The sequence below is a fragment of the Lycium barbarum genome, chromosome 12 (genome assembly GCF_019175385.1).
Source record: "Lycium barbarum isolate Lr01 chromosome 12, ASM1917538v2, whole genome shotgun sequence".
In the NCBI taxonomy this organism is placed as follows: domain Eukaryota; kingdom Viridiplantae; phylum Streptophyta; class Magnoliopsida; order Solanales; family Solanaceae; genus Lycium; species Lycium barbarum.
The window spans coordinates 98,141,799-98,154,061 of NC_083348.1; the positions used below are offsets into that span (position 1 = coordinate 98,141,799).

Sequence of the window (12,263 nt, forward strand, 5' to 3'; positions counted from 1 at the left end):
CCGAACACCGAACCAAACTAGTTCGGTTCGGTTCTTTCGGTTTCGATTTTTTAAAGTTAGGTTGGTTCGGTTCGATTTTGGTTTTTTCAATTCGGTTTTTTTGATATAATATTAGAAGCGATTCGCTTGACATTAATTTATATTCTCAAAAGCAATAAAACATAAAACTGATAAATTGAAATCAAAATCAAACAAACAGGATATACAAGAATAGAAAACTATAACCATGATATAGGATTACTAGGTGTTATATACATACCGTAAGAATAATTAAGAAAACACATCAAGGACATACATTAATCCTAAAGACACATCCTAGTTGCGTTTCTTAACATATTTGATTTTCTCAATTGAAGTTCAAAATTAGGGATATAACTGCAAAAGAGGGCTTGTTACAATTGAATTTTTTTTTGCTTTAAACTTAATGGGCCTGGACTATTTTTTTTTTTTGGGTAATGTATTAAATTTCAGTGTGTGTTCGGTTTTTCGGTTCGGTTTTATCAAACTTCGGTTCGGCTATGTCGGTTTCGATTTTTTGAAGGTGAACACCAAACACAGAACAAAACTAGTTCAGTTTGGTTCAATTTGTTGAAATTTCGATTCGATTGAATTTAATTTTTTAATTTTCGGTATTTATGCCCAGCCCGCAATCCAACAAAGTCAAGAACATCAAGATATGGTTAAAAGGGAGTTGTCGCATAAACAAGTCACATAAGAAGCGTGTGAAGTGGTTGACAGTTTGATACTGACTTTCTATCTCTCTTACGCTCCCGTCCACTCAAAGCAACCCGCGAAACTTTTTCTTCTGTGTCCCCATCATTACCCGACCCGACCCGACCCGACCCGACCCGTTTACACTTCACTTATTCAGATCCAAAGGCCGACATTACTTCCCTTTCTTAAGCCCTTTGGCATCATTTATTGATGATATTTTGCTTCTTTAAATACTCATTGCTCTGCTAATGGTGGTAGACTGGTAGGTAGGATAAAAATGTAAGTGTAATATGCTTTGAAAATGATGTTTTACTTGTTTTTGTACTTTTTATTTATTAGTTTGTAGTTGGATTTATTTATTTGCATTGTTGTCTTTGAACAGATTCATTGAGCTGGTCGGAGTTACTGTGCAGCTATCAAATGTTTGAACTTTGAAGGTAAGTCTGTTCATTTGTAATGAGGTCAGTTTTTTTTTTTTTTTTTGATCAGTAATTACTGTTCCTGTGCTTGTTTTTATCTATTTTGGTGGTTTCTGTTTTGGAATATTGTTCTACCTCGTTTTGACATATAATGTTATAAAGAAGGAAAAAAAACAGTGTGTATACTGATATTTTTTCTATTGATCCTCGGGCAACGAGGTAATGTAATTTGTGAAATATCATATGAGATTATCTTTATCTCTTTTATTTGAATGAAATTTATGCGAGTATTGTATGTTGCATTACCAATGGCATTTATATAGGAGTGTATAGAGCTGTACAGTGACTTGAAAGTGGAAACTACTCTAGAAATGAATCTGATACACTAATTCACATCAATGTGTTAAGAGTGTCAATGATTTAAGTATCAGATTTGTGCAGTTGACTCCGGAAAGCACTTCTAGATTGCATCTCCTTTTTGCGATTTCGCATATTAGACTGAGATTATTGCTTTTTTTGGGGGGATTATGGGTGTTTATGGAGAATAATTTCATAGATTTTCGCTGTGCAAAGTTCTGTTGTCAAATTGCTATGTTAAAAGAACTTTGTGTATGCAGATATTTGTTTGTATAGATGTTGTTAAGACAAGAATCTGAGTACCTGTAAAATATTGTACAAATAAGCCTCCACCTGAAGTTGCCCTGAAAGGCAATGGATCACAAATCATGGCCCTGGAAGAAAAAATCCACAGAAAAACACCCGGTCGCTGAAGACAAAGCAAATCTCTCATTGAGAAGAAATGACGAGGAGGTAACTAAATCGTAGTCTTTTCAGTTGTTCTTTTCCGTTTGTTGCCCAATTTATTTAGCTTGCAGTCCCATATCTTCACACGGCTAAGGTTCCATTGCATAGTTTATTTCCCTGTTAACAGACTGCAAATTGATTAGAATTTAGAGATGTTGGGTAACTAAATGACCAGGGTCCAAGCGGGTGCAACTACTAGCCCCATTAGCCTGTTTGGTGGTGGTGGGGGTGGGGGTGGGGGTGGGGGGTGGGGATTCTTGTGGACTAAAGTTTAATCAGGATTGATGAAGTACAAGGATATACAAGCCTTATAGATGATGCAAACAATCCTTTCATATCATGGCTTTGAGTATACTTTCTTCTGAGCTGACATAGGCAAATGCATAACATAACTGAAAATGATCAGGGATATGCGGATAATTGGTAGTTGGAACTATTAATTCAGAGGCCCTCCTAATAGTAACTTTTGAAGGCAATAAAATTTCAAGCTGTTGGAAGCAGAAGAAATGATGATCCTGCTTGAACTTGATGAAATCATCTATACGTTTACATGTGCTTTAGCTTTTTGGTCGATGATAGTCTTATGTTCTCTGAACCAGCTTAACTACTCTTCGTCTAATTACAGACACTACTGAGTGATAAAGCTGAACTAGAAAGAGAGCTGAAGGCTGTGAACGACAAACTTTCTTCTGCTCTGGTGGAATGTCGCGCTAAAGATGATTTTGCACAGAAACAGATGAAAATTGCACAGGAAGCAATTGCAGGTAATCATAGCTAGTTTACCATCATATTTGTATATTCACGTGTTTCGCTTCTTTTCTAGCATCTTTTTTGTATTGTTTTACATTCTATCCTCCTTAGAAATCTCAAAAATGTAGTTTTTTTCCCAATGTTGTACTTATGAATGCTTTATGTAGGTTGGGAGAAGACTGAAACCGAAGCAAGATTACTAAAGAGAGAACTAGAAAATGCTCTACAGCAGAGCGTAGCTGGTGAAGAGAGATTAGTTAACTTGGATGGAGCACTCAAGGAATGCATGCAGCAGTTGCGTTTCATTCAAGGTGAGCAGGAGAACAGGATTCATGATGCAGTATCGAAGGCATCAAAAGAATTTGAAAAAACAAGGGCTCTCTTAGAAAAAAAGTTAGCAGATGCTGGGCAGAAGCTTTCTCGATTAGGTTCCGAGAACACTCAACTTAGCATGGCTCTCATGGCAAAGGAAAAGGCAACAGGACATTTAAAAGGACAAGTAGCTCGAGCAGAAGCAGGTTTCAGTGCCTTGAAGACACGACTGGAATCTGTAGAAAAAGATAATGCTTCTCTGCTGTATGAGGTACGGGTCCTTGAGAAGGAGCTTGACATCCGGAATGAGGAGAGAGAATTTAATCGCCGAACAGCTGATGTTGCACAAAAGCAACATCTGGAGAGTGTGAAGAAAATTGCACAATTGGACTCCGAATGTCAAAGGCTACGCGTCCTTGTTAGAAAGAGATTGCCAGGCCCTGCCGCCTTGGCCAAAATGAGGAATGAAGTTGAAATGCTGGGGAATGATCATGCTAAAATGAGTAGAAGGAAGTCAAATCTGTATCCAAATGGTTCAGTAGACTTAACTTCAGAGACGGCTCTTGATACTCCGAACAGAAACGTTAACTTCCTCTCTGAGCAATTATTCATGATGGAAGAGGAAAATAGGACTCTGAAAGAAGCCCTTAACAAACAAGATAATGAACTCAAACTTTCTAGGGTGACAAATGCTCAAACAACTGCTGAACCAGAAAAATATCTTCCTTCTACGCAGGAACTATCTATGACATCACTGTCTGATATGGGCAGTGATGACATAGGTGGCTGTTCCGACTCTTGGGCTTCTGCACTAATGTCAGAGCTGGAGCATTTCAAAAATGAGAAACAAATAGGTCCACCTTCAATTATAAGTGTAGGAGCTTCAGATATAAATCTGATGGATGACTTTGCAGAGATGGAAAAATTAGCCGTCGAGTCTACATTTAACCCTCTGAGAGTTATTCATCATGCTTTACCGAGGGAAAATGGAAATGGGGGTGTTTTGGAGTCTCAGTTATGTTCTCACTCATCAGAAACAGATAGTACAGAAAGAGTTCCAGAGACAGATCGTTATGTTTCCAGCAATGATAACCAGTTAAAAGCAATATTGACAAATAAAGCTTCTTGTGGAGTCGACAACATACTGAAAATGCTCTTGGAGCATGGCCATGTAACACAAAGAAACCCTTGTGAAATACTGGAAGATATCAGAACTGCTCTGGCACAAAAATATCCCTCAAGTAAGAAACCTGCAGAAGCAAATGAAAGTGCAATAGATACTGATATTACATGTTCTCCCAACAATGGTGAGTGTAAGGAGATACGTGATGACTCATATACAGGAACTGGTGATAATGTCTCATTAGAAAAAAAGTGTGAACCAGACATGTTGTCATATATGGGTACATCGATTAATAAGGTGATTAATATCATAGAAGGAATCAATATACCCTCGACAGATGGTAGTATTCCAGAAATCTTATCTCACAATGGTAATGGACTTCTACCATATGAAAGTGCACCGAAGGAGACAGCCTATGTGGTTCGTGTTTTCCAGTGGAAAACTTCAGAACTCTCTGCTATTCTTCAAGAATTTGTCCAAACTTGCCGTGATCTATTGAATGGAAAGGTTCACGTTGAGAGGTTTACTGAAAGATTAACTTGGACACTGGAATGGATTGTGAACCACTGCTTTTCCCTTCAAGATGTTTCAAGCATGAAGGATACTATAAAAAATCATTTTGACTGGGATGACTCGCAAAGTATTGACATGGAAACTGGGGTGATTAATCCTATCTTTGAATTTGATAAACTTCAGACTGAAGGAGGAAACTCATTATACTCTCCTGCTTTTTCCTCACTCAGTCGTATGAGTTCTTTGCCAGAGAAAAAAGTTCTATCATCTGTAGATAATGAAAGTCAATTATGGAAAGATGAGTTTCCAGAAGAGGGACCTACAAAGGCAGATCTGGAAGGGAAACTGCAAGCAGAAACTCTCCAGAGTGATTCCTTGATGGTTCAACTTCAGGAATCAGAGGAAACAGTCAAAAGCTTGCAAAAAGAAGTAGAAAACCTCAGACAGTCAAAGGGAATGATTGAGGATCAAATTGAGAAAGAAAAGATGGTGAAAAAAGAACTTGAGAGGCAATTCAAAGCAGCTAAACTGGAACTGAATGAAGCTTGTCGAAAGGCTTGCTGTTTAGAAAAGGAACTGGAGGACAAAAATAAGTCCTATAACAAGCTCGATTCTACATGTCATATGCTTGAGCTGCAGCAAGAAAGGTACATCTTATGCTTTAATAAATTTGATTAGAAGTAACTTTCTAGAGGCTTTTCTTTTCCTGAAACACATAACTTGCAGCACGGAAGATATGGAGTTATCAGAGAATGCCGAGGTGGACCCTGAAGAAAAGCTTCTTCAAAGCGTAAGTTCCCATTAGATTCAGTTACATTCCCTCTGGCCTTACAGATCAGATTTCTAGATACATGTTTCTTCATTTCCTCTTAGATTGGTGTTCTCAAAATTCACATTACGGAATAATGTTTGTAACTCCAATATTCTAAAAGGATCATATTTTTTTGATTTTCCAAATTCAGTAACTAAAAGGATCATATTTTATTGATGTGACACATTTGTATTGGAGAATTCGAAGAGCTTTGTACTCCCAAAATGACCAGATAAAAATAAATCGAACTTGAAAAACCAAAACTATAGTCTTGTAAATGATATGTGATATATCTCATTGCCTATTTCAAAAAGTAGTCGAGTTCTGTAACACTCTATCAAACATGTACTAACCGCATTAGCATAAACATTTCGTTCAATGGTGTAGGATCGGGACATCACTGCAGCTTCAGAAAAGTTGGCCGAGTGTCAAGAGACTATTCTGAACCTGGGGAAGCAGTTGAAGGCATTGGCCTCGCCTGGGGATGCCGCTCTCTTTGATAAGGTGATATCTACAACTTCAGAAACAACTACTGCTACCATGACAACCCCAAGCAAGAGTTTTGGACGCCGTTCATCTCTTCTTGACAAGATGCTGGCTGAGGACGATGAAATGGGGTCTCCTACTACTACCAAGGAAGTCATTCTGGATCTCAAGAAAACTAATTCCTCCAGTTTCGGTGGTTCAGTGGAACAACCAGAAAAGTCTCCATTGACAAATGGGAATATGCATTCAGGAAATGAAGCTGTTACCAGCTCCCTGCCTATCGTGCCTAAAAATAAAAAGAATGTTCTTGGATTGTGGAGGAAGTTGTTGCGAAAAGGTAAGAAAAAAGGTAGCACTACAAAACTTAAGGTATGACCTGCATGGATGTCATTCGAAGCTGCAGCCTTGTTATTTGTAGTGATGTTTATGCTTCATTCATGGCTTGGTTGGCACGGAAAGCAATGTTTTATTTTCCCCACTGTCTCCCTCCCTTGTGTCCTCGTTTTCTTCCACTTTTTGTATTATACGTGGTATTGTATATGAAAACTAGAACCACTCCTTAACCTAATTGGTACAGTGTTTCTACTGCAAATGGTAATAGGGATTAAACTTCTCGAATCTTGGTGGATGAACCATGTGTGACCGGCTTCATATTTGTTATGTACACTTTTTGCTGGTTGAGTAATGTGCTTGAAGAAAAGAACAAGTAAAATATCTCAGAAACAAAATGATTGTCCATTTAGACATGAAAAACACGATAAATTGCAAATGGAACCAAAAGATAGAAAGGCATATATGACAAACCCAAGTGAAACAATTGCACAATCCGAAGGGAATCAGATATGACTGAGCATGACTATTTTCCAGTTATAATTCAACCTATCAAAAAAAACAAAAAAAATCCTGTTATAATTCAAACCAACATTTGACCCCTAACTAACACATTTGAGTAATTTTGCACGGTGCACAAATCCGGGTTCCAATTTTATTTCCGGTAGCGGCTAAACAGAAATTTGGATAGCGAATCATACTTCATATCTGCTTCAACTTCAACACAAGCTATTTATTGTCCTTATAGTTTTTCGTTTTTGGTCTTTTACAATTGACCCCAAACCCCACCTGTGGGAATACAATGGGTATGTTGTTGTCTTTTACAATTGACCGCAGTGTGGGCGAAGAGACCACAATGAGTGTGCGTATTTAAAAGGACTGCTGTAAAGTCGCTTCTTGTTCTTATACCGGAAAGAATTAGAATACACTCTGCTAGAGCCAAAACTGGATAGGCCAATAACTAGGAATCATAGGGAGTTTCGTGTAACACGTCTAATATGCGGCAAAGTTGCTGGTAATTCAGTCTCTGTAAACCACAAAGTTTGCAACTTCCTGCAGCCCTGCCTCCTTGTAGCATTCAGCAATTCTTTCCACACAGTCATCCCATGTACCGTCGACGGAAGCTAGATCCAACAAGAAAGCAGCTTCATCCAGTGCAACCTACAAAACAAGTATAGAATGAAAAAGGAGCATAGACCTTTCTTCTTTTCTGTCACGAACGAGGTAGTAAAATCTACCAAGGGAAATCAATTTTGGACGCAAACACATTTGAATTAAAACTGATTAGAGGATTTAGTCATACCTGAGCAGGTTGCTTCCCTTTCTTCAAATCGGCTTGCCTACCCTCCTCAGTTACTTTCTCTTTGATGTACTCGATTTGTTCATCTTCCCATTCAGCCATATTAGCAACTTCCTGCATGGGGTTCAATTAAGAGATGAACAAATAGATCTAGCATCACTGTGCTCCAAAAAGCAAGAAGATATTGATTGGATCAAGGAATGACATATACATGGTACTCGCAACCCAGAGTCCACCATGGTGATTTTAAAGCCCCCCTAGCAGCATCTTTAGCTTCTACATTACGCCCAACCCTACAGAAGAGAAGAATGAGTAAATATGCTGTAGAAATAGCTTGTTAAATAGATATACAGATTTATGGAGGAAGAAAAACTATGAGATATACAGACTTCAGCAGAACTTCAGCATTAAAGACAAAAGGACGCGCGAATCCTGGAAAATGCTCCTTCTTTGTATAAAATTCTCCCGTCACCAAAGCTGAAATCTTCCAACAGCACGTATATATCACCCAAATGCTATGATTTGAGCATTGCTTACTAAATAAACAAAAACTTTCTTACATTGTCTCCATTGTCAAAATGTTGCTTAATTCTGCGCTCCAGTACGTCTGGAAACAAGCCGACCTAGAGAGAACATCACATGCGTGCAATTAGTTTGAGTCACAATGACCAACATCAAGATACTGCAGCATACATCCCTCCTTCTACCTTCTTCAATATATAAGTATCTAAGCTTGAAATGTTTGATGCTCTAAAGTCACCCTTCTCATAAAGTTTCTTTCCAGCACCAGCTGAAATCTGGAACAATTCATCCGCTCTTTCTTGATGACCGTCTGCATCTTGTTCCACCAAAACCCTGTGAATGTACTGATCTACCTATAGCATGGTGAAAGAAAAGGTGAGATAAACTGTGCGTGCTACAAAATCAGAGTGCAAGAGTGAACCAATTAACCCTCTGAAACATCATCCAGATCCCAAATAGTAGAGCAAGTTCATAGTAGCTCACATTCTTAGCTAATAGCCACACACCATACTTGCGCACTTCTACCAATGGCATCTCCATCCTGTGAACAATGAGGATATAAATCAAATACAAAATAGAGTATATTTTATCCTTTTCTCTGAGATCAATTAGGAAAAAATCAAGCCCAGAAAATAAACCAAGATAAGCTCCCAAAAAGTAGAATAGAGATATCCACAAAACAGAGCAATTTGATGAATTATATTACCCAGATGGGGCAGTTGGCCATCGTAACAGTGCAGTTACAGAATCTACAAAAAGAAAAGAGAAGGGAAAAGATATGAACATAGAAGCATACTTTCAACTTAAAGAAGCTTGATATCAGATCCAATTCCCACCATACCTGAACTCTTTCTGGAAAGAGGAATCGCTAGAGGAATCAGACCTTGCTTGGCACCAGGTGAAATTATTTCCTCACCTGTCATAAAGGTGTTGTACAGTGCATAAGGTTCATAGTGACCGTCAGTTATGTTGGTCGTCAAACTATCAACTCTCCTCAGTTTGAAGATTATATCAATAACAACCAAAGCCAAAAGTCTCAGTAAAGTAAGCCTAAGAAAGGATATACACAAGTCTTCGCCGGCGTACAAGGTCATCCTGTGACACTTCCTTAATATCGAGTAACCAAAAGAAGCAAAAGATTACCCAACTTGACACCCCTGACACCTTAAGTTTCAGTACCAATAAGTTATTCCTAACACTAACATACATTGAAGAGGACCTAGAGGTAAGGAAAAGTACTAATGCAGTAACTTTTAACTCTGACTAGAAGCACGCCTATATCGCATATATATATGAAAAAAGTCAGTTTTCCAACTAGTGGTTCCAGTAAACCTATACAGACCATGTATCAGAATAAAGTAATTAAAGCGGGCTTCTCCATTTAACTTCTTTTTTTTTTTTTTTCCTAATAGAAGCATACTCAGATTAATCAAAATTTAAAACATGGAATTAGATTGTCTCACCTCTCACCTGAAGTATTTTGAGAAGTTCATTCAAATGCTCCGGAGGTTGAGTTGCAGCCACATCTTTGATAAACGAAACATGGTCTGCATTTCAAAAGTCCCACCGTTCTCATTTCAAGTACCCATTCATGCATTCAAAACACACATAAGTAAAATGTGCGGTAATAACCAACTAGGAACAAATTAAACTAGGCAAAAAATCTCGGTATAATGAGGCAACTCATACTAACATGCCACGTCCGTGCACAACAACCAATTGGAAATTCACACCGCATTGCAAGTATATCAATCAACTACGCCTCATTTCCAAACTAGTATAAACTTTTTTTCCGGAAATTCTTTTCACTTTATTTGAAAATCAGCATTTGGCCATGAAAATTGCCGGTTATCAATTTTACCCCTATCATCCATATGGATATATACAAATAAACACGGAGAAGTAACTGTAGGTGTTTACAGTTTACTTTACCTGGAGAGGAAGAAGAAGAATAGCATCGGAATGCTGCTGGTCTACAACGGCCAAACAAAATGCCAGGAAATGCGACGGCGCGTGGACATCCGAAACCAACTCCACCACCCACCTTCATTATCTATCTTCCTGATGTGTGTTGATTATCACTGCAACTAGAAACACTCTTAACTCAACCAATCCTTCTCCTTCAATTAACTGGGCTGGGCTTCAGCTTAAACCGCTGGACGAGTCCATGGATTTGACTGGGATGGGCTTCAACTTCTGTTCATAAAGGCCCGTTCTAACTTCCTTCTTATTTGCACTTTTGTTCCTATTTTATGCTGGTCTTTAATTTTTATCCCTCAAGGCATACTACTTTTTCGCGGGACATAATTTATATCTTCCCATCATAATATCCCACAAGTTATGTCAGTGCCCTTAAAGAATTTATGTTCCACTAGGCATAAGTTCGATTTTAAAGGATAAAAATTAAAGACCAGCCCATCTGAAGAACAAACCGTGCAATTTCTTTTTATCTGGAAGAGAAGTAGGAAGATTGGTAAGTGCTGGAGGAACTAGTGACAAATTTGATATTATCCTTCGTGGAATTTGATTTTTATACTGTGAAAGAGTGAAAAGAAAATTTTTATACTGTCTAGTTATTAGAACTAGGTAGCTTTTTATAGTGAGCATGAATTGAAAATTAGATCTCATTTTATTTGCACTTATTAAATGTTTGATAATTATTTATATTCATACCTGTTACAAAGAAATCAAATTAATGGAGAGTAAACGTAATATTGTAAACCACAACAGAGGTTAGTATTATGAGTTCAAACCTAGAGGAACGTCTCTGAAATTATCTCTAATAATTTGATTTATATTTAAATTCAAACGTTTTAATCTTAATAAAAGCAAATTATTTAATTCCTTTCTATCTTAGGTGCTATTAGCAATTGTCATATATGTTGAAATGCGTATGGGTCTATTATATTCTCTAATCCTACATAACTTTTACCTAATTAACTAATACTAATAGGAGGGTAATTTGCCAACTAATGCACGTCGGTAAATTCACTATATGAGGGCTGAGGCTAGCTATGAGAAGAATCAAGCTGATTAGTCTCTTCCCTCGCTTTTCAAGTGCAAGTTTTGACATATTGGTTGACATCCAAGTGATGACTAGGCCTCCTCTTTTTCTTCTTTCTTTTTTACTTGACCAGAAACTTATCCACGACTAGATTATTATTATTATTATGATATATACGTTTATTCTATGTTACGTCAATTTTAAAAATATGTGTCACCTAAACACTCCTCATGAATATATTCAAGATAAATCAGACTCATTGTATGGCAGACAGATCTTAAAAAGTTGCTCTCAATAGGAATATTAAAGTTGATCGAAGCACGTACCTTGCAAATCGTCCTACGATAGTATTTCAGGACTTTTATCATTTTGTAGCCTCTGCATGTATTTCAAGTCGAGAAGCAAAAGTTTTTAGAGGAGTTGCAACCATTCCTGTGGTTGTCTAGTTTTCCAAAGAAGAGAGCGCACTTCCTTGCTTAAATATTTACGTATCTTGTTTGGATGGAGTGAGAAGCAAAAGTTTTTAGAGGAGTTGCAACCATTCCTGTGGTTGTCTAGTTTTCCAAAGAAGAGAGCGCACTTCCTTGCTTAATTATTTACGTATCTTGTTTGGATGGAGTGAGAAGCAAAAGTTTTTAGAGGAGTTGCAACCATTCCTGTGGTTGTCTAGTTTTCCAAAGAAGAGAGTGCACTTCCTTGCTTAATTATTTACGTATCTTGTTTGGATGGAGTATATGACTTTCCCAGTGAATTGGACCTTCTAAAAGCTTCACTGACAACACCTAATCGCTTCTCAAATGTTGTTTTTTTCTGTCTCATTCATTGATTAGATTAGATGTGTCATTAAAATAAAATGACTTTTTTATCTCTACTTTCTTTCAAATTCTCGCAATGAACTGGCGATCCTAAAATCATGTTAAGGAGCTTGACAAAAAAAATCTTCTAAGGATTACGACCCAAATTTTTCTAAAAATAAAAATAAACTAAGTCTTTACCCAAAAATCTGATCAATTTCTTAGAGTTTAATTTTTATATACTATCAGCGTAAATTTTTAAAGTATCAGTATAATTGCATACCTATATGATAAGTACTCCTACCTCTGTCCCAATTTATGTGATACACATTCCTTTTAAGTTTGTTAAAAAAAGAATGATACATTTTTATATTTAAAAAT

At 37.3% G+C, this 12,263-nt stretch overlaps 2 protein-coding genes across 2 annotated transcripts; one reads left to right on the forward strand and one right to left on the reverse strand.

The window, feature by feature from the left end:
• The first annotated feature begins 721 nt into the window (after nt 1–721).
• LOC132623403 (filament-like plant protein 7) lies at nt 722–6,550 on the forward strand. Its single transcript, XM_060338151.1, has 7 exons — nt 722–993; nt 1,097–1,151; nt 1,751–1,943; nt 2,563–2,701; nt 2,855–5,282; nt 5,362–5,425; nt 5,834–6,550. Exons 3-7 carry the CDS (start codon nt 1,845–1,847, stop codon nt 6,305–6,307), a joined length of 3,204 nt encoding a protein of 1,067 aa, XP_060194134.1. The 5' UTR covers nt 722–993; nt 1,097–1,151; nt 1,751–1,844; the 3' UTR covers nt 6,308–6,550.
• Nucleotides 6,551–6,969: 419 nt separating this feature from the next.
• On the reverse strand, nt 6,970–11,816 carry LOC132623404 (protein IN CHLOROPLAST ATPASE BIOGENESIS, chloroplastic-like). The gene is made up of 12 exons (XM_060338152.1): nt 11,415–11,816; nt 10,017–10,534; nt 9,548–9,631; nt 8,926–9,000; nt 8,791–8,833; nt 8,568–8,625; nt 8,270–8,437; nt 8,123–8,185; nt 7,952–8,046; nt 7,774–7,855; nt 7,566–7,676; nt 6,970–7,423 (listed from the first exon to the last, which is right to left on the reverse strand). The coding sequence occupies exons 2-12, from the start codon at nt 10,132–10,134 to the stop codon at nt 7,283–7,285; spliced, it is 1,038 nt and encodes a 345-aa protein (XP_060194135.1). The 5' UTR covers nt 10,135–10,534; nt 11,415–11,816; the 3' UTR covers nt 6,970–7,282.
• Nucleotides 11,817–12,263: the final 447 nt, after the last annotated feature.

Bases quoted from the DNA above. Each gene is read 5' to 3' on its own strand.
- LOC132623403 (XM_060338151.1), top strand. From the start codon at position 1,845: ATGGATCACAAATCATGGCCCTGGAAGAAAAAATCCACAGAAAAACAC. The intron at 5,283-5,361 runs GTACATCTTATG...CATAACTTGCAG, and splicing joins CTTGAGCTGCAGCAAGAAAG to CACGGAAGATATGGAGTTAT. The intron at 5,426-5,833 runs GTAAGTTCCCAT...TCAATGGTGTAG, and splicing joins AAGAAAAGCTTCTTCAAAGC to GATCGGGACATCACTGCAGC.
- LOC132623404 (XM_060338152.1), bottom strand. From the start codon at position 10,134: ATGAAGGTGGGTGGTGGAGTTGGTTTCGGATGTCCACGCGCCGTCGCA. The intron at 8,438-8,567 runs GTGAGCTACTAT...ACCATGCTATAG, and splicing joins TGTGGCTATTAGCTAAGAAT to GTAGATCAGTACATTCACAG. The intron at 7,856-7,951 runs GTCTGTATATCT...TCTCTTCTGTAG, and splicing joins AATGCTGAAGTTCTGCTGAA to GGTTGGGCGTAATGTAGAAG.